We start from the raw sequence: 21264 nt of genomic DNA on the forward strand, positions 1-21264 counted from the left end.
CTCCCGAAGCGCTATCTTCACACACGCAATCCCACGCAAGTTGCCTGCCGTCCCGGCCTGCAGGTGCACCCCGCAGGGACAATACGGCACAACATCAACGTGAGAGGGCGGAGCCGCTCCCTCACGGCAGCCCCACACCCCAGCGGGGCTCCAAGCGGAGAACCCCTCAGCCCGCCGGCTTCCCGTCAGCCCGCGGCGCTCAGGGTTCGCCCTGGCCCCGCCCACTCCGGGGCCGCCGCCGCCGCCGCTCCCCACAGTCCCCGCGGGTGACTAAGCACGCCGCCGTGACCGGCCCTTTACCTTCCCTCCCGCCCCTGTGCCCCGCCCGCCGCCGCGGACCGCCCCCCCTCCGCACTCCCTCCCCTCGCTGCGCCTGCGCGGTGCGGCGCGGCGCGCGCGGGCGCAGGAATGTGCGTTCCAGTTAAATAGTGGGCGCAGGGGCGGCCGCCGCGGCGCTCGGGCGCGGGGCGGCGGCTCTCGGCCGGCCAGAACTGAGCGAGAGAGCGGGGCGGCGCGGAGCCTCCATGGCGTGGCGCGGCCGCTGGGGCGGTCGCAGCGGGGCGGCGCGGCTGTGACAGGCGGCCGGGGCCGGCCTTTCTCCCGCCCCAGCGCTTAGCGGGGCCCTCGGCGGCGGAGAGCGGCGTCCCGGGGCGCTCGGAGAGGAGCCGTGGCGGCCGGGGGCTGCCGGCGGGTCACCGCCTCTATGATGAAATTTAAGCCGAACCAGACGCGGACGTACGACCGGGAGGGCTACAAGAAGCGGGCGGCGTGCCTCTGCTTCCGCAGCGAGCGGGAGGACGAGGTGAGCCCGGCACGTGGGGCCGGGGGGCGGGAGCCGAGCCCCGGGCAGAGCGGGGCGGCGGGAGCCGGGCGGGGCTCCGCGGCCCTTTGTCTCGGCGCGGAGGGCACCGCCACGCGTGGCCGTCCCCGCTCTGGGGGGGGGGGAGGCGGCGGCGTCGGTGCGGGGCGGGCGCCGCTCTCGCCCACCATCTTGGGGCTGCGGGGCGCGGGCCCACGTGCGCGGGGCGGTGGCGCCTCCTTTGTGCGCGCCGGGCCCCGGGCGGCGCCCCGCGTAATGGCGGCCCGATGCGGGACGGGGCCGCGGGCGGGGGGTATGGCGTCCGACCGTGGGGCTCCGCGGGACGGGGGGCGCGGCCCTCCCCGCGGGCTGGGAAGGAGCTTAAGGCCGTCCCGCCTCGCGGTCGGCTTCCGCGGGTTTTATTCGTTATTTTCTCGTCGTCGGGGGGAGCGCGGTGCGGTGTTGCGGCAGAATCGGGAGGTGGCAACGGCGCTGCCCTATATCCCAGCCAAGGTCAACGGCACCGGCCGTTATCTGCGAACTTCACTGATGGATGCGTTGCACAATGCGTCTCCGTGTTGTCTGGAAGCACACTTTGTCCTGGCTTTCGTTCTCCTCTTTCTTTCTTAATGCCTTTAAGTACGCCGGTTATGGCTTGCGTTTGTTCTCCTTTCCCCCTAGGCTGGGAGGAGCTGTCGCCCTGTGGCGCCTGTCAGTGAGGCACGTGTGCTGCCGAGCGCCCGGCGGGGAGAGGCCGCACCTCCCGGCGCTGAGCGGTGCCTCCAGGGATCGACCCGAGTGGCGTTGTGCTTTGTGTTACTCCGCGTGTGCTGTCGGTGCAGCCTCAGGAGCGCGCTGAGCGGGCTTTGCCGGGTGTTTTAAAGAAGGGTGCCCGGCTGAAACCTTGCCGGTGCTGTGTAAGAGTGGCACTGCTGAGCATAGAAGTGTTTTGGGGTGGTGCGGGTGGAAGACCCGTACAGCTGGTGCGGGCTCGGCTCGGCTTGGCGCTGGTTAAGGTGGGTTCGGGGCGTACATCAAACGTGTGGTAACAACGTTGTCTTCTGACGAGTTGCTTCCTGAAAAGCAGTGGTCGTGTGTTAGCCTGGTTCAGGTGTTTCCCTAGTGCCAGTTCTGCCACCTCACTGCAGAGCCAGTGCCTCAGTTTATTGTGGCTGCTGTTGGTGATTGATTTGTATCACCAGCCAGTGTGCCTCAGCTGGATGAGTGAGACGTGCTTGTGATGTTCTTGAATACTGTTCTCTAAATACACTTTAATGGAGGTCCGCTTGAAATGCTACATCTTCTGTGCTTCCTTTTCCGTTCTCTGGGAGCGGTGCCATCAGTTTTCAGCTGACCTGCCTCTCCAGGGCACTGCAGGCAGGGGAGCTGCCCCAGAGGAGCCACGAAGGCAGTGGTACCTGGGTATCTGCTGCAGTCTTCTCATACAAACCGAAGAATTAATCAGTCCTCCAACTTTGCCTTGACTCTGTAAATGGCTGCTTCAGGTCCAGGTGTCTGTGCTTCACCCAGTTTTATTTCTCCTTTCTAGCACTTTGACTTGGCGTAGACAGCAGCTGTTCCCTAACAATGTTTTAATGGACTTTGAAGTCTTAGAACCGCCTCTTCTAAAATCCTTTTCCCATGATTCCATTTCTTTCATCTCCCTTAGTTTGATACTATTATTTCTTGAATGTGGGCAACTGGATTGTTTTGAGTAGAATCCCACTGCATTGTGCAGATGGTTATTAATACTTCTGTGTCCCTACCACATTAAAAATACGATAGATCCTGTCTTTATCATGACTGCAAAGCTGTTGTGTACTAATCCTGTGATTAGAAGTGATATCAAATACTCAGGTTGTTTCCACTCGTGATATTTCCACTGGAGCAAACGTTCTTCCTGCATGCTGGATTCACAACACATTCTTCTTAACCAGCTGCCATTTTAATTGTGCAACTTCAGGGTATCAACAGTGGGGGGGGGGGGGGGGGGGGGGGGGGTTGTGCTGATTTATGGAGGCTTAAAGTAGCAGGTTTAAAAATTTCAGTAATAGATTTTCATGGTTGGCCTCAGTGGAAACATCTACTGTATAAAACAATGTATCTGTCATCAATCTTGCTGCAGAGTCTGCTTATGGCTTTTTGGTGTGTTCCTTACCCGTTTTGACCTTGTTGTGCTGTCTTTGGTAGTCTTACTGAAGCCCACATTACAGCTGAGTTTTATGGGTAATGAAGGTGGTAACAATTGAAAAAAGTCTGGTAACAAAGAATGGTAAACATAAAAACAAGGTGAAGGGAGATGTATTACTTTCTTATTTCTTCCTTCAAAACAAAGTTATAGTGTAGCTGTGAGGCCAGTGTGAGTCTGGTAGTCCTTGCAAACAGCTGGGAGCAGTCACTGAGCTCCTGCTGTCTGGCTGCAGCACTGTCCATTACAGTTACCAACAGTCCTTGCTGCCAGGTCTGAGAAAAGCCACTTTGGTGTTAGGGGGTGGAAGTGAGGCTGTAACCTATCAAATGCTTCTGCTTTGTAGAGCTGGCATTGCAGAATGAGGCATGCGCTTGCAAGACAGCTGATGTGTGTCCAAATAGCTGCACCACTGCAAAAATCCTCCATTCTTGCATCATCTTTCAAAGGACCCTGTTGTGTCAGTTTGCTGGCATAGCCAGGTTATCTTAGATTTTTGTAAACATCAGGCTGTGATATTGCAAAAAAAACTCACCCTGGAAACCTAAATAGCCAACTAATGTTGCCAGTCGCTTTGGAGATCACGGAGTGTTTTAGAAGAACATATCTGAGACTGCTGTCTTTAAAGTGAAGCCTGTTTTGGTCACTTCAGTGCCATCATTTGGGCTGAGAGAGCAAGATAGCTGGATATCGGATTAGGCTCTGAGTCCTTCTGCCGCTCTTAATCAAAATGAAGCAGTAATTGCAGGCACTGTGTGCCATTTAAATGAAAAATAAAATGCTGGAAATGAAGCAGGAGAAATCCCATGAAAAATGAAAGAAGGCTTTGCAGGCGTGAAATGTGGGGGCTGCGCACAGCATCTTTGCGCAGCAAGAAGCTGGTAGGTGTATGCTTAAGGCTGATTGGTATTCAGCAGGCTGGGATGGGCTGGCATATTTGTGTGCGAGGAAATGCAAGTCTCCTGTGTGTGGCTCAGAAATGTGGACGGTGCCTCCAGGATGAGCAGCAGGAGAGCCTCATGCAGTGCCACAAGGGCTGGTGACTTCCCCAGTTGGAATCGCCTCTTTGTTGAATGCTGGCTTTGCACAAAGTGCTGCTGCTGGCGTAGGGTTGGGCCAGAGGATAGGTGAGGAAATGCTCACCTCTTAGAGTGGAGAACAAGACCAGGATGGCAAGTAGTAAATGTATTTTCCTAGTCGCTTAAAGAGCCAGAACAAGTTCATTTTTATTCTATCAACTGCATGTTATACAAAAAAACCCAAACAGTTATTTTCAAATACTTTGAATGTAAAACTCGTTCTAATTATTTTGGCATCTGCAAGCACTGATTTACATAATTAAATATAATATTGAAAGCTCTAATTCAGTGATCAACTGGCAGTTATTAGTGTCAGATCTAAAAAGTAGCTTCATATGAGTTGTTAGCAAAAATTGAAGACAAAAGACCCATTTTCAGTTTTCTTGTTTTGCTGGTCATTATTGTATAAGGAATGAAAATAAATGGGAATGGTTTCCTGGTATTTGAGACAGTAGTGAATATTGTCACATACAGGAAATGTAGATTTACTTATTTTTGTACTGTCAGGGGATGCACTTGTTAATTATTGCCTTATAACTTCATTTAAAACCCCTAGGGTTCTGATATTGTATAGTCGTCTTGGTTCAATTCATAGACTTTTATTTCTTTGGCTGTAGAACACTGAGATGTAAGAAACTGGCGTTGAATCTGCCTTGATCCTCATGATAGCTATCTTGTCACTTAAGTAGTGCTCTTCATATGTTTAAAACCATAGCACAGTGCTCGTCAGTGTTCTGAAACCTAAGTGTACATCCCCTTTGCCTTAACGTTAGGATCCATCCTGTTGAATTACAACTACTTGCCAGCAGTGGAAGCCTGAAAGCTGTGCAAAGCTCTGGGAGTTGAGCTGCCAGCCATGGGAGGAAGCTCCTGTCTTCCCACATGCCTCTTCAGATGTTGAAGCCAGTCAACCATGAGCTGTTTCTTGAGAAAAAACCTGGAGTACAGTTTTCAGTACCCATGGTATTACTTGCCCACACCAGAATGAATGTGTTTAATGAGTGGATGGTCACTCACACTGGGCTGAGGGGAGAAGGAAACAAAGCTATACCTGCCAGACTCATGAGGAACAAAACCTAGTTAGTTTTGCCCTGTGTAAAAGTCAACTTTCTGAACCATTAACAGTTGTTTAGACACTCAAGAAACTATCTAATTTAGCTTACTTGCACCATCTGAGGTTTACTTTGAGGATTTAAACTGGTGGCTAAGCTTGCCTTTGAATTGCCATGCTTAGTTCCGTGGTGCACAAATTTCAATGCTGTTGGTCTCAACGAAATAGCAGAGTGGATATCTTCAGAAACTTAATGCATACCTATGTATGTGTCCATAAAGATGTTATATACACATACTTCTCGCAATGGGATTTTCAGCAATATTTTCAGTATCTTTTATAGATTTGGGTTTAGTGACAACACCTCAATGTGTATTTTTTGTCTCATTGCAGAACGCTTTCAAAGTTTATTCTTATGAGGTGTGGTGTTCTCCACTGAAGGAAGATGTGTTGGCTTTGGCTAGGCACTGACTTCGTGGAACTCTACAACCTGATCTAGCGGAACTGGTCCTGTGAATTAAATATTTTGAAATAAATTTTATCTCAAAGATGTATGGTTTTGTTTGTATGGGAGGGGCAGTTCAAAGAAGCTTAAGTACATCAAAGGCCCACGTTGAGAAGTAACCTTGTCATGTCTTTACCTACAGCTAAGTGGGTTCTCAGAGACTTGGAGCTCTTGCTTCTTGAAAAGTACTTGGAAGCTGATCCCCCGGTCAGATGGATTATGTTGCTGAGTAACCAGTAAAGCTGAGTTCAGCTGCTCCAGATTAGGTCAGAGTTTCAAGTTACAAAGAATTGGGCAGCAAGATGAGGTCTGGCTATTCTACCACTTCCGAGCGACATGTCGTCTTCCTTGGTCTTTGTTGGCCAGCAGAAGAGGGGGAGGCTGTCCTGTAAAATGGACTGGGAGCTGACTGAGTCTGAGAGGTGAAATTGACTTGCACAGGCGTTTGGGGGTGGTTTCCTGGATTGTTTGCAGGGCCTTCTGTGGCCAGGAATCTTACCTTGTTACACAGCTGGGTGGAACCCTTCATCACACCAAAGTCCTGTCAAATCTGCTTTGCAGGAACACAGTAAAGCTCAGGAGGAGATGTAAAGTTATAGATGACACCAGTGCTTGTTGACGTGAGGAAATGTGTAACTGCTGAAGCGCTGCTGTAACACGGGGCTGCTGTGCCTGATATGAACACTTTAGGCTAAGAACAGAACAAAGTACTTTAAATAGTTGGAGGAAGGGACTTCTGATTCAGTATAACAAGAGGTTGCTGAAATAGGTGAATTTCATGTAAAGGAGAATTTATGGAATAATGGAATTTGAATTGTGAGATGAGGCAAAACCTTTCCTGAAAAAGGCTGATCTCCCTATTGCCATATACCTTAAAATCATAAGATCTCAAAAATCATTTGCAGAAGTGATTTTCAAGTATTGTAAAATGTATGTGTGTATTATTTATTCGTTGTTCATCTTTTGAATGCCAGTGAAGTTGCACTGGTGCCTAAATATTGTCAGTGCTTTGATCAGTGATGCATGCATAAAGTTAGGAGTGTTATTTCAGACTCGAATGTCGTAGGGACAAAACTCAGTTTTCTGGGTTGCTTTCAAGATGCCATGCTCAAGTTCCCCAGCCCTTAGGTAAATATACTGCTAGTTATTATGCAGTTTCTTTGCTCCTCTGCCACTTTCTAGTCATTTAAACCAAATCTTTTTAAACCTGCCATAATTGAGCACACTGCTTTTCAGTTTTTATGTAAAGTAGTTCATTAGAGGCTCTTGAATTTCAGTTGATCTGAAATGGGGTAGCTGGAGACATACATTCCTGCCTGGGTTTGTGCTGTGTTGACCTTTGTATGGCTGTGTAGCCATCAGCTTCCTGAACTCAATGCCCCAGGGAAAGGGGGGAAGAATAAAGATGAGGTAGCATTGACTTGAATTCATTTTTAAATTCTGTCAAGTCTGACAAGTTTATTTTCCACTACTATCTCATAATTCTGGGGATGCTCACAGTAAAGATGAGAATTATAAGCAGGCAGTCTATGGCGAATATTGTCAGGAAGGCAAAAGTATATCCCTTACTAAATGCATCTGCATGGCGTTGCTGTAGCAAGTTGTGAAGGTCCACTGCATTTTTTTTAACTTTCTGGAGTCCAGAGTGAGATATTCTGGGGTGTGGATACCATGGCAGCCTACAGGAGAACTGAGAAACTATTTCAGAACTACTGAAAGGAGGCAAGGATTCTTCAAATAGTTAAAAAGTATCAGATAAAGGGAATCTCTAACTACAATAACTTGAAATGTGCTATCTAATTTGAAATGTAGACAGGGGAAATCCTACAAATATGATACAAGTGTCTATTTTAATGCTGATAGCATGTGTAAGAGATGCTTTTCCTTGCTCCTCAGTAATGTTCTTGTGTTGGAGCACTCAAATAGTTCCCTGATACTTCTGAGGAAGCTCCTGAGTGAATAAACAAGTGCAGGTCAGGTTTTTTGGGGGGAAATAGTAAAACATTTCCTGTTTGTTTCTACCCAAGCATCTGCTGATGGCCACATTTAAGTAGGTGATGAGGCTTGGCTGACCCTTTTGGCTGTATTTGGCTTCAATCACCTTTGACTCTTCCAAGTAATTGTAGCTGGCAGAATGACCACATAGCCTGGTCTTTTCCATGATGAGTATGCCAGGTTAGACTATACTAATTTCTAACAGAGTGACTCCTTATGTTGTCTTACAATAGAATTGGAAACTTTTCCTTCAAAAATATATTTCTAGCAGTTCTGAGAACATGAAGTACCTTTCTTTCCATTAACAGCATTTTGAAATCGTTACGTACCTGAGAGGTACCTCTTCTCCTTCCAGTTTTTCCCTATACTCCAACAAGTTTAAAACTTCTGCTGTTTTTCATGGGTACTCGGCTTCATAGAGCTTGGGATCTGTGTTCCTTTTCCATGCACCTGCCTTATCCTTACCTTATCCATGCAGGGTTGGGTTGTGTCTGTGTGCCCAAGCTGTGTGCTCTGGGCTGGTGCTGCATATGCTCAACGTGTGTTTGGAGTCAAGGGGTTGACTTGTTTTTCCCTTCCTGAAAGTTCTTCCTTTGAAACTGTCAGTTCTACTGTGTGCAGAATGAAAGAAGGGCTAATGTAGCTGAGGCAGTTGAAATAGCAAGCTGGAAATAATGGGTTTGGTGTGAGTGATGGGAGAAAACAGGGTGTGCAGTGAGGAAGAGAAGAACAGACATGGTTAGACTGGAAGGAGAGAGCCTACAAAGACGTGTTATGGCAACTTCTGTGGAACCCTTTCATCTGCAAGTATGTTTCTTGGTTTTTTTCTTTCTTGCAACTAATATATCCGCTATGGAAAAAATGTGCATCTTCTAGTCTGTTTATGCTAGCTTCTGCTGCTTCCTCTTCCATCACTTCAAGTCATAGGAAATTGTGCTTTGAAGTCAAGGAATCCAGCTGTGTGAGTTTGCTTGTTCTGTCTAGCAACCTTCAGCCTTAGCCTTGGTTCATTGTTTTTACTGTAAGCTATTTTTAATCCAATTATTTCTGTAAGTTCTGTATTCTGTAAATACCCCACAGTCAAAGAAGACACAAAACCAAGATACTTCATAAGAATGTAAGGAGAAATAGCTTGGGGTCATAATCTGTATTACTCTGGGTTTTTAATCTTATAGACTATGTTTTAATCTTATAGACTATATATGGCTGCAAACTTTCACATGTTTCTTTTGACTTGAGAATGTGAAGTGGGCCAAAACTTTGGCATCTTCTATTTTCAACTTTCAGTTGTTTATCTGTAAGTTTAACATTTATAGTGAGCAAGTCCCATGATGCCACATGCTCTGTAGTTACCTTTGGTTTTTTGGTTAACCATCTCTTGGTTAAGCATACTGATAGCTGCTTATTACAAGTAGGCTGGCAAGCAGTTTTTCCTTGCTCTGCGCAAAGGTCATTGCTATTCTTGGACTTGAAAACAAGGTAAAAACTTGGTTAGTAAGACTTAATGGAAGAATCCTTCATTTTTTTTTCTCTTCGTTGAATTTTGCCACTTTACTGCCTCACTTAGCAGATGGGAAACAATAGTTTTATCTTAGTCTTTGGTGTAAGGTAACCCTAAGAATATAACCAGGCAAGCAGATTGGATGTCATGGCTCTTTTAAAGAAGAGAAGCAATCATCAGTAAAGCTTTGAGAGACATGGGAAAGGCAGTGATTACTGGCAAATAATATGGTAAAAAGTAATCTCGATCCTTTGATATACAGGAACCGTACTTTGTATTCAGAGATACAAGATACAGATTTCTCTGCATAGGAAGTGCTTGGTAGTACATACAAGGTAACATTTGGTGTTCACAGGCTATTTAAAAAGAAGGTTGTGTTAGATTCTGCAGTTCTTATTTTCAGCAGAGTGTTGCTGTCTGCCTGATGATTACCCTACTCAAGAGACAGGCTGTTCAGGTGGCCTGGATCTGTTTTCTTGTTTTGCACCTCTTGAGTTAAAGGAAAATTGATGGCTCTTTGCTGCCAGTCTGGTACCTTTGCTGCCAAGTGGGTGCATTTTGAGGCAGTTAGAGCTTTCTGGTGCATTCATTAAGTGATTTCTGTAGTCATCCCAGTACTGCGGGGTCTGTGTCTGCCCAGTTACAGATAGAAATACCTGAAAATTAAACTCCATATGGAATCCAAAATCAAGCAGGCCAGTAAGTGCAAGATTGCTTGCTACCACAACTAGAAGGTGGTATGGAGTGCTTCTTAACCTTACCATTCAATCTTACAATTGGTAGTAAGCAACTCTCAACACTGTGTAGAAATGCACTACCACAGAGTATATTGTTGCTAGCATCCCCCAGCTTGGATGTTTCTGGTGGGAGGAAAAAGTTGTGTGTTTTGAAAGTCCCAGGGATGTAATTCAGTGTGGTCCCTTAGATTCAGATCATAAAAGCAGTGGGATAACAGGAAGCACAGAAGCAGTGGTGCTGCAGAAAATACTCTGGTTGCACGGTTAGTAGGGAGTTGGGAATTTGCCAGAATGAACGTTTAGGTAGTAGCACTTCTGAGTATGCTTACAGCTCTGAAGGCTGTCAAGCAGAGTGGTGTATTTTAACGTTGATTAGATGCTAGATGCATTTGCTTCTGCTTTTTAAAAGGGTAATTTAAAATGAATAGGTATACAAACCCAGCCCAACAGACTATTGATTGGGTTAGCAGTAGTCAACAACTATATATAAAGGCATAAAACATTCCTGGCTTTATGCTGTGCTCCCAGGATCAGCAACCCAATTTATCCCTTAATAGTAATTAAGAATTTTATGTCTAGCTTATCTAAACAGTGAGTGCTGATTAAAACTATTCTATTAAGCTGGGAATGATTTAATGTGAGATAATCGTCCTTTTGTTTGTCACTGTTGCTAGCTTTCACATGACTGCAGTGAGCGTGAGTTTGATCAGCAGAAAATAACGTGTAGTGCTTATGTCTGGGATCCCACAGATGTGTCCATAAACTCTATTTACAGCTGGGCTTTAAAAAATGTTGCCATCCTCTTTGTAGTGATGCAGGCATTCCACCTATGTGTTTCAAAACCTGCTTACAACTACAGGCAATAGAGCTGTATACCTGTTAGTATCAAAGGATACTAGTCAACAAAGACCTGATAAAGATCAAGTTCAATGTTCCTTTTGCTTATTGTTACAAGATAAAGTAAGCAAGTAAAATATTTGAGTTGACTGAGAATCCAAGCATGTAAATCAGGTATTAAGAATGATTTTTGTACTAAGTGATGGTCTCTGTTGTGTTCCTCATTTAGCACAGGAAAAACTGGGGGGAATTGGTACAGTAGAGGGTCCTTAAGAGCAGAACAGCTCTTGCAGTTAATATTGCAGTGAGCAGATATTTGTCACAGGGCTTATCTAGGTGTGCTTCAGTATGCACCTATGTCATGTTTGCAAAGATGGTCGTAGTTATGCTACCCAGTTTCTGTAGGTGAACGTACACCATATTTCCTGAGTGCTGAAGGGACACAGTATAGGTGACATGCATATCCCTGTTGCAGCCATGACAGGATTGTTGTTCCTTTTAATTAAGCAGAAGATGAGTTCACAGACAGAGGCCGTTTGTGAGGACAGAACAACAGTCATTTGAGTCATTTGCCAGCAGGCAACAGGTAAGCCTTTCAGCTAAGGTCTGTTGCAAATGTTGCAGGTTTTCAAGACCCAAGTATTCATCCAGTCCCAAGTATTGATTCTTGAACACTTGTCCTATGACTTCAGTATAGTGCCAGTGTTAAGTGTTGCCTAGAACATGCAGTGTTCATCTAGGCACAGTGATGATGTATCTGAAGCATGTCTTATTCGCAGCATGTGTTAGAAGCAGCACTATTCATTGCCATGTAGTCTTGAATCAAGATACCATTTTCATAGTCCTCTACTGCAGATTAATCTAGAAGTGAGGCATCCTCATCCTTAGTATGTTGTACAGATAGCTGTACGTGTTCTCAACTCTGAACAGTGGTTAGTAAATTGGTATGTATCAATGGTACAACCAGGTGGCACACAAGTATTTAAAAAATGCATTTTAATGTCACTTAAGATCTGCTAATGAACTTAGGAGTCATTTAAAATTCAGTGTTCCAGTTTTTCCTCTTAGAGAAGCGTTAGAAGAAACCAAATTGAACAAGAGCCAGTGAAGTGCTCTTTAATTTAGTTATGCAATATTGTAAGCTTACTGTGCTAATATCGCACTTCAGTTAATGAAAAGGAGCTTGTTTAAGACTAAAACTTATAGATATTTTGAGAAGGCCAGATCTGTAGCCAAAATATCCCATTTCATAAGAATTGGCTTGTGTGTGATGATAATCTCTTAATTTTTACCCCTTGTTTAGTGATCTTAGGGCTTGGTATTTAGATGCTCTGCTGTATGTCTTCATTCTTACTTGCATTGTATTATGTACTTTCCATACTGTATCCAAGCATCTAAAGAAAGTGTATCTATGAAACGACTGTCTTGACTTGATATTAAAAAAAAGCTGGATGTTAATTTTTATTTTTTTGTTGTTTGTGGTTTTAAGTGCTTCTTATAGCTCCTGGTTACCCATTATGTTTCATTTTTGAAGTCTATAATCTATATGTCCAAGTGAGTATGTGTGCTATGGAACAAGTAGATAGTACCAAGATTCCTGAGTTCAAAGCTATATTTAACAGTCATTTGCATTATTTGTAGGTGCTGTTAGTAAGCAGTAGCCGATACCCAGATCAGTGGATTGTACCAGGTGGAGGAATGGAACCAGAAGAGGAACCTGGAGGAGCAGCTGTCAGAGAGGTGTATGAAGAGGTAACAAAAAAAACTCCTACTACTTCATTGCAGAATGGCTGAGATAGGAAAGGAAAAGGACCTCTGGAGGTCACCTCCAATCCTTGCTCAAGCAGAGCCACCTAGAGCCTGTTGTCCAGGATCATGTCCAGATGGCTCTTGAATATCTCCAAGGAGGGTGATTTGCGTGGTCTCTCTGGTCAACCTGTTGCATTGTGCAGGAAGTACAAGGTTTTACAGAAAGCTTGTGTGTGCTAAAAAGAGAATGGAGTACAGAATATCCAATGTTGAACAGCTTTGTCATCCCAGTATGACAGAGCACATTAATGTTGCTGCTAATTGTCGACATGCATAATGTGTTTTTTTCAGTGCTTTCTCTTTTTTTTTTTTGATTAGCTGTACTACCTGTGCTTTAGCTGGCATGCCCTTAAGACTCTTAGCTTTGTTGTGGAAGCATGGGAACTTGATGTAAATGTAGGTTGCCTGAAATTTCCTTGCCTTTTGGTGTCAGAATGAATTATATGTGCTCTAATTTGTTGACTCTTTTCCCATCTTATGTGGGGAACAGACCAATTTTGTATTCAGTGCTCTTAGCAACCCTCATGCAGCAAGATTTAGGCATAAATAAGCCTCGTTGATTCAAGGTTATTCCAGATTTTCCTGCTGTGTTCACTTTTGTTGTAGGGGCCAGTTTTGAGCTGCCCAAGATAAATACAGAGTGCTTGTCTGAATTCATAAAAATATACTGTATTTATAAAAGCGAAGGAGACTGCCCCCTTCAAATGGGGCTTGACTGCCTTGTGGCAAAGATCCAGGCTCCTCTCCAGGAGAGGCAGTAGAGGAATCCCTAGGAAAAATCCTGATGCTTTCCCCCATCTTAACATATCATAGAAGTTGTCCAGGGGGTTGATCAGAAATACCAGTGGTCTAGCTTCTGTTTGCAGACAGTGCTAGACACAGAGCTGTCAGGTTAATGCCACAGCCAAGTGGTGTAGCAGTGAGCTGGGACATGTAGCAAAAAAAATATCAGCCTCCATGTGCTTCTGCTCTGAGAATATTCTGAGGAGTCCTTCAGGTCATGGCCTTGCTCACAGATTTCTGCAGTGCTGCCTTGAAAGAAGTGCAAAGTTTGGGAGGTTGAGGCTGGGATAGCAAAGGAGTAGGTGTGGAATATGGCCCAGTCAGGCTGCACACAGTGCCCAGACATGGAAAACTTTGTGGCTGCTTCATACAGACAGTAAAAATTTGGTTACTCCTGATTTTTTTTGTTGTGCTTCTGGAATTGCTTTCAGATCAGCAGGAAAAAAAAAAATGGAGCAAACAGTGAAAAATGAGAATGTCAGCTCTGTTCTGTGAAGTGGTCCTTCCATAGCAGAGTTTTGCCCATGCTCCTACTTCCTTGTCAGGGTGAAGCAAGACTTTCCCATACATTGCTCTGTACAACAACTTGAAAGCAGGTTGAGTTGAGGTGAGGGTCAGCCTCTTCTCCCAGGTAACTGTCAGAACAAGAGGAAATAGCCTCAAATTGGCACCAGTGGAGGTTCAGGTTAGATATTAAGAAAAATTTCTTCTCAGTAGTGGTTGGGCAGTGGCACAGGCTGCCCAGGGAGGTGGTGTCACCATCCCTGGAGGTGTTCAAGAACGGTGTGGATGTGGCACTGAGGGACACGGTCAGTGGGCATGGTGAGGATGGGCTGATGGTTGCGCTAAATGATCATAGAGGTCTTTTCCAATGTTATGATTCTGTGGTGGTGGTCCTGGTCAGGAGTTGTATTCACTCTTAAATGATTGTTCTGTGGATTCTTCACTGTGCATTCTTGTCCTAGTAGAAAAAGTGGAATGGATAGAGAGCTGTGTAAAAACGAAGTTGCAATCTGCTAGGCAAATCCATAGGAAAAAACAGGATAATGTGTGTAGAATACTGAGCACATCTGCAACCTACAGATTCAGGTGTGAATTAAAAAAGAAAGTCTTGTGCCCGATAGATTTCATGTCTCCTTATCTGAAATACTGCTGCAGTGAACGTGTTCAGTAGAAGCCTTCATGATAGAAAAGCTGGGTGCTGTGTGACTGAAAAAAATGGCAGTATCACCACTGTTTATACACCACAAAAGCAACCTTCTGAAGCTAAAGAAACCAACGGCTCTAAGGCTCCTGAGAGGTGCTGGTCTCAGGCAAATGAGCTTTTATTTCATTCTTATGGCAGTGGCTACACTTTTTTTAATGGTATTCCAGAAAGGCATGACCTGCTAGCCATGTTTGGCTCTTAGCTGTGCTTTTAAGTACCTAAAGGTTTTTCATAAATGAGCCAAAATTATTTGGAGCTGCTTGTTCAACAGCTTGAGGATTTTCAGCACTTCATAGAATCAGAGAATGGTTTGGGTTGGAAGAGACCCTTAAGAGCATGTAGTTCCAACCCCCTGCTACAGGCAGGGACACCTCCCTCTAGACCAGGTTGCTCACAGTCCCATCCAGTCTGGCCTTGAACACTTCCAGGGAGGAGGCATCCACAGCCTCGCTGGACAACCTGTGCCAGTGTCTCACCACCCTCACAGCAATGAATTTCTTCCTAATATCTAGCCTCAATCTACCCTCTTCCACTTTAGAGCCATTTCCCCTCATCCTGTCACTACATGCCCTCATAAAAGTCCCTCTGCAGCTTTCCTGTAGGCTCCCTTCACACACTGGAAGGCCATTTGATAATGAACGTTATATGTTCATGACCCAAACAAAAATACAATTAAGCTACAGGCTGAATTGTGTGCTGATGTAAGACTGCAAGGAAAAGCACCATTCTTAGTGAATACTGCGGTGGTTTTTCAAGGTTTTTACTTGAGCCATGGAAATTCACACTAACCATTTTAGAGATGGATGTCCTTTCTATTTTTACACTGAGGTCAGTGTCACCTGGCAAGCTGGTTACAGTACAGTGAAGTGAACTGTTAAGAGTTTTGTGAATGAATAAACTTCAAAGCAGGCACACTGTGGCACTCCTTTGAACCGTGTTTCTTCAGTATTGGGTCATGCACAAACTAACGCCGGCATCCGTTAATTTATTAAAAGAGAGACACTGATAGCAGGTGTTGTAAGGGTCATTCCTAGCGGTAGGAGCACTGGTAGCTCACAGTGTGTTAGCCCACTGCCTCTACATATCCCCTGGTTTCCCACAAAAAGTGGTGTATTTAAGCAATCTTTGTTTTTAAAGCCCAAACAAAGGACAAATGCAGTCAAAGCTACGTGTACTGCAGTTCTTCCATAGTCAGACTCTGAGTCACTCCTGTTGTTTTTTGTCTTTGAGCTCTGTTCATGTTAATGTTGGGGTTTCTTTCCTCTGGTAAGTAAAGTTTAGTATGAATTATTCTTTCTTTCTGATCCAGTGTTGTGGTTACGTAGTATAAATTGAACTGTCATTTTGTGTGTGGGTAACAGTAGATTAGGTAACTTGTCAATTTCTTTAGACACAAGCTTTTACAAACCTGAAACTAGGATATCGAAACGCAGTTACAGTGCAAAGCAGTCCCAGAAGGGTTGTACGCCTTGCTTAAATGCAGAGCTGCTTTGTTACTGAAGTTGGAGCTTAGTCTTTAATCGGGTGGCATGATAGCTTGAAATGGGAATGGCTTGCACATGTGGTATTCAGAGGGAAATCTGACACATAGAGGGGGTGAGATGATCATCTGGCCTCTCAAAGGAAGGAGTACCCTCCCACTGCCTTTTCTTCTGTCTCACAAAAAAAAAGACTCTTGCTCTGTTAGTGTATTGAAGTGTCAGCCAAAATACGTGCAGTTTCCTCCCTTGCCTGTGGAAATACAGCTCTCTGAGAAGAGGAGGCTGATTCTGGTTAATCTGCTGTAACTGTAGAAGCGCCAGTAATATTATTTAAGTCCTCTCACAAGAAATAAAAGGATCTGCTCCAGCAAGTAGCTAGTACTACATTGATTTATTAAAAAAAAATAAAAAGCCTCTTAAATGAGATTGTACAATGGTACAATGAAACCCTTTTAAGTTCTAAAAGTATGCAAGAAAGAGCAGGAATAGCCTTGCACTGTGTTTTCTTGCCTGCAGCCACTGAACTACTGTCCAACCAATCCCGCAGTTGAAATAATTCTTAAATGTTGCAGATTTTAAGCAACTTTCTATGCTAGTAGACTGTTAGCCTGAAAGTTCCAGCAGAACTCTTGCTCCATCTACAGGAAATACAAGGCAAGTCTGATTGCACCTCTGCAATGCTACATTGGGATCTGCCAGGAAGGTTATGGGATGAAGCAGCTAGTATTCCTTCTTGTGGCTCCATTTAGACTAGCGTTACAGCATCTCTGAAGTTCAGATGTGAGAAGTTACTATATAGTGCTCATAGACTGACAACAGCTTGTTTGCTGGAAGAAATGCAGTTTTTTAAGGTTTTCTTTTGAATTTGAGTGTCTCACTCAGCTGTTGGATTTTGTGGAATTATTAAACAGCTGTGTATTAAATGCTATTGGCTCACAATGGCCAAAGAAGAAAGACAAAATTGTCCACGTCCCAAAACTTAACATTGTATTGGGTTGTGAGCTCAAAATTTGCAATGTGAGAACGTTATTGGACATCTGTATGGCAAACAGGTATACAGATTGTAAGGTAAATAGGTATACAGGTATAGGACCAGAGAGATTATCGCGTTTACAAAGGAGTAATGAAATAAAGAGCTTTCCCATGTCCTGGGCTTGCAGAAGGGCTCCAAGAGGAGTGATCTCCAGATAGAGATCCTTCCTTGTTGGGAGTCAGCCCTTAAATGGGGTCTAGGAGGGGTGAAGCCAGGCTCCACCCCTTCTGGTCACTCAGGTGAAATTGTGTTCACCTGTGCCCCTGCGGCTGACTCAGCACTCGCCTCAGGTGCTCCATCAGAGGTTCTGGTCGTGATTCAACAGTTCCCATATAGACATCCCAGGAAAAAGCTGGATCTTTTTTCAGTCCTGTGGGACTCAGTTCTGATGGATTTTGAAGGTACCATGGTAAGAATCTGGAGAAATTGCTCTGGTTAGGAATAGCCCTCGAGTTTTCAAGTAGTCTTCAATTTAATGGCACTTCTTAAATAATGGCTGCTGTTATTCAGCTGAGGTGGGAGTAGCTTACTTTCAGAGAGAAACCACAAGGCTCCAGACACTGCCTTCTGTACTTCTGCATGTAAAAGCTTTGAAAGATGCTCCTGTCTGCAGAAATGATGCCCCATTTTGGAAGCACGTGTCTTTGCCCGGAGAGTGACTTGGAACTGCGGAGAGAAATCACATCTGGTGACATGCGGTTGCACAAAAGCTTTTGTTGTTTAATCCAGAATTACTCGGTTGAGTATCTGTTTAAACCACTGATTTGAATGGAGGCAGAACGGAGAAGCTCTTAAAATCAAGCAGATTCCATGTGGCCGTAGTGAAATTGATGACAAATTCAGACTGAATCCGGGGTAGTGAGAAATGGGGGGAATTGAAAAGCACGTGAAGAAAGCTGTATGGTTGTATACAACTCTGCATTAACTTCAGGTCTAGTTCTGGCTCTAGATAAGCAAAAGACTGAGATGCAGAGGCTGAGAGCAGACTTCTTTAATCAAAACAGTCTAATAAATAACATTAGCCATCTGCTTCCTTTAAAAAGAAAGACGTGGAGCATTCACTTGTGAGATGCTGATTAGGCTTACTGCTGAAGCCTGCCCAGTTGCCTGTCAGAGCTGCACACCAGAATGTAAATAAGATCCATATGGCCCTTCTACATAAAGGCATCGGTAGTTTTGGTTAAAGCTGGGAACCAAGACTGAAGGCTAGGAAATGTCATCTTAGCACTGAGAAGCCCAGTTTTAAATACCAGTTATACAAGGAGGCAAAATCTAAATATGGCTTTATCTACCAGTAGGCTACACGTGTGTTCATGTCTCAGTGGGACGCACTCGGATTTATTCGGCATAAGTGGGTGACCATAAATAACGGCTGTTGGAGGAAGCATTGTGTGTTACTTCTGTGGAAACCAACCCTGCAGCCTCACAGGGGTATAATGACCGCCTTAACTATACACAGAACTGTGACAGGTGCATTCACATAGGGCTTATTTAAAGTCTTGGAACAATTCTAAATGTAGAAGTTAGTAACGCTGTGGAGTTTGGGGAATATAAATCTGGTTGTAAGGTCACATGCCCCAAGCCATGCTTTCCTATGAAGACTAGCATGTGTTAATTGATGGTGCTCTAAGAGCCACCTGGCTACCTCTAGTTTGGTTTGTTGCTGTATTATGAGGACTTGGAGTCCTCAGAGCTTCTGTAAGAAATAGTAATGGAGTCCTAATGATTCTGTCTCTAGATTAACCTGCATGCCTGAACTTTTCTCTTAGCCTGTTTACTTTCATGCTTATTTTTTTCAGCATTGGTTGTGTATGTGGCACTGTCATTATTTAACATAGGTTTTAATTGCTTAAATAAACCTAATAAGAAAGAGTAATTCATTTATACTGATGCAGAAGATTGTTGCTACAGTATTTTGACTTTTTAAATTACAAAGCATATGTTAATGCTGCTTTTCCTGCCTGTTTTGTAGGCTGGCGTAAAGGGAAAGCTAGGCAGACTGCTCGGGATATTTGAGGTGAGCTATTTCTTTCACTTTGCAAAGACAGCTGCTGTTTGGGTTTGGTTCTGTTATTTGTTTTTTGTTGGTGTTGGTTTTTTTTGTGAGTTGATAACCTGCAGAAAGCAACTTCCATGTGACAGAGGCAGGCTTCAGTTGTACTGGTCTGTAACTTTGCAATGCAGCTTTAATAGCTGTTGGGAGACACGTCAGGCAGATGTTGTTCTCTAAGTGCCATGTGATGTGTGCAGGTTTGAGTAAGGAAAGCCTTTCTAGAAAGAGCGTCTGGAAGTAAAAAGTGAAACAGCCACAGTCTTCAAACCTGCCTCTCTTTTTGAGTCCAGCAAAACAAAGCTTTCAAATACTGGGTTCCCATACATGAGTACATACGGTTATCAGTGAGAATAAGAGCCAGTTTTGCTGGCAGGTATTTTCTAATGTTACGGTTGTGGAATGTCTGTGATGCTGACAACTTTTCTTGCTGTGAATTAAAACCTCTTCTTCTAACATTTAAGCAGAACCAGGATCGGAAGCATAGGACGTACGTTTATGTTCTCACTGTCACAGAAATACTGGAAGACTGGGAGGATTCTGTTAATATAGGTAAACGCATGCTCTCTCCTCATATGCTACACTTAACATGTTGTAGTTAGCAAATAATTCCACTTTCTGAAACGGTTCTTGTAATTCTGGTGAGAAGTTCCAATTCTTTTCCATGTAGTGAAATTATTAGAAACTATGATGCTGATCTTCCATGTTCTGTACATGTTTAACCAGAGCTGCTTCCAATGTGCTGTGTTACTCTTAGGTTATTTCAGTTTGGCATTCTAAATGCTAAGATGGAATCAACTTTGTTGTTAGTCACTGGTACAGCTCTTCAGGCTGAATTTTATACCAACAGCTTTTTCCTTTAAAATGTAGGATGTGTTGCTCTATGATACCTTTTAAAAATGATCTATGAGGGAAGTTTTGATGTGTTTTTTCACCAGTGTGTGTTTCCACTTCAAGCCTATTTTTTGGTAGTGCTAGTGCTCACCTTATGAACACACCTACTCCTGTTTGTACATCTGCTACTCAGTGCTTGAAAGATATGGTGTATTTGTCCAGTTGAAATCCTATTCACTGGTATCAAAAATCACATCCTGTCTTGATCAGTGCTTTGCCCTTTTTCAGGAGGTGGTGCTTTAAGCAATGTTAATGTCCATAAACTCGCAACATTACAGTGTCACTGAGTAGCACACAGCTGTAAAGGATATTTTCAAAACTGTGCTCAGTTTGTTTAGGTAGAGTGAACATATTGCATGCCTGCATCCCTGCAGAGCAACACTGATTGTCTGTTGCTTCAAAGGATTCATATGGGGGTGGTTTTGTTACTCCTCGGGCTCAAAGTGTGCAGGGGCTGTCAGGGCAGTGCTGCTCCATTCCTGCTCAGCACAGGGCTGCAGGGCACAGGAACCATCCAGCATGGGCTGCTGCTGCCCCACTGCTCTTCAGAGCACTGCCAGGGGTGACAGCGCAGGAGAGCGATACAGAGTCACTTAAATAATAACCCCTTCCTGTAAGGCCTAAATGAACAGTCCCATGAGCTCCTCGCACTGTCTGCTTCATTGTGAACTGTTTCAACAGGCTTAGGTGAGTCTCGTGTACTCATCCATTCTCTTCATGTCGTCTTACTCTATCTGACAACTTGAGCTTCCTGAAGTAACTGAGATGCAATTGATCATTTAGCAGCCGACGGTGCTGTTAAACATCTGTAACTTTTTTCTTTGTGGGTTGTACTCCTTCAGGAAGGAAAAGAGAGTGGTTTAAAGTAGAAGACGCAATCAAGGTCCTTCAGTGCCACAAGCCTGTTCACGCAGAGTACTTGGAAAAACTGAAACTGAGCTGTTCACCCACGAATGGAAACTCCGTGGTTCCCCCTCTCCCAGATAATAACTCCCTGTATGTCACTTCTGCACAGACTTCTGGGTTGCCCTCTACTGTGAGATAAACGTTTGGATTACCTTTTTATTCATGCCATCGCAAGGGGAGACATCTTTGATTACATGCAGGCACCCGTATAACTGTCAGTTCTAAGTGAAATATGTGAATGTGTCATAATGTCAAGTTTATTTGAATGCATTTTTCCTTTTTAACAATGTAAAATAGTATTTCAGCAAACCAAAGCCATATATGGATTTTTTTAAGATGCCTTAGTAGGCCATTTTTTTTTAAAAAAAAAATGAAACTTGAGTATATGAATTTCCATATCTGCTAAAAT

At 44.2% G+C, this 21264-nt stretch overlaps 1 protein-coding gene across 8 annotated transcripts; it reads left to right on the top strand.

The window, feature by feature from the left end:
* Positions 1-607: 607 nt before the first annotated feature.
* NUDT4 (nudix hydrolase 4) lies at positions 608-21212 on the top strand. Of its 8 annotated transcripts, none has more exons than XM_046912539.1 (6): positions 1063-8424; positions 11200-11278; positions 12334-12444; positions 18978-19022; positions 19520-19607; positions 20792-21212. In XM_046912539.1, exons 3-6 carry the CDS (start codon positions 12391-12393, stop codon positions 20992-20994), a joined length of 390 nt encoding a protein of 129 aa, XP_046768495.1. In that variant the 5' UTR covers positions 1063-8424; positions 11200-11278; positions 12334-12390; the 3' UTR covers positions 20995-21212. The 8 variants fall into 8 exon arrangements, with proteins under 8 accessions (XP_015139625.1, XP_015139633.1, XP_046768482.1 ...); XM_015284166.4 differs by having other exon boundaries at positions 11203-11278; XM_015284139.4 differs by lacking the exons at positions 1063-8424; positions 11200-11278 and adding an exon at positions 608-802.
* The last annotated feature ends 52 nt before the right edge of the window (positions 21213-21264 follow it).

This window comes from Gallus gallus, chromosome 1, assembly GCF_016699485.2.
Source record: "Gallus gallus isolate bGalGal1 chromosome 1, bGalGal1.mat.broiler.GRCg7b, whole genome shotgun sequence".
Taxonomy (NCBI): Eukaryota; Metazoa; Chordata; class Aves; order Galliformes; family Phasianidae; genus Gallus; species Gallus gallus.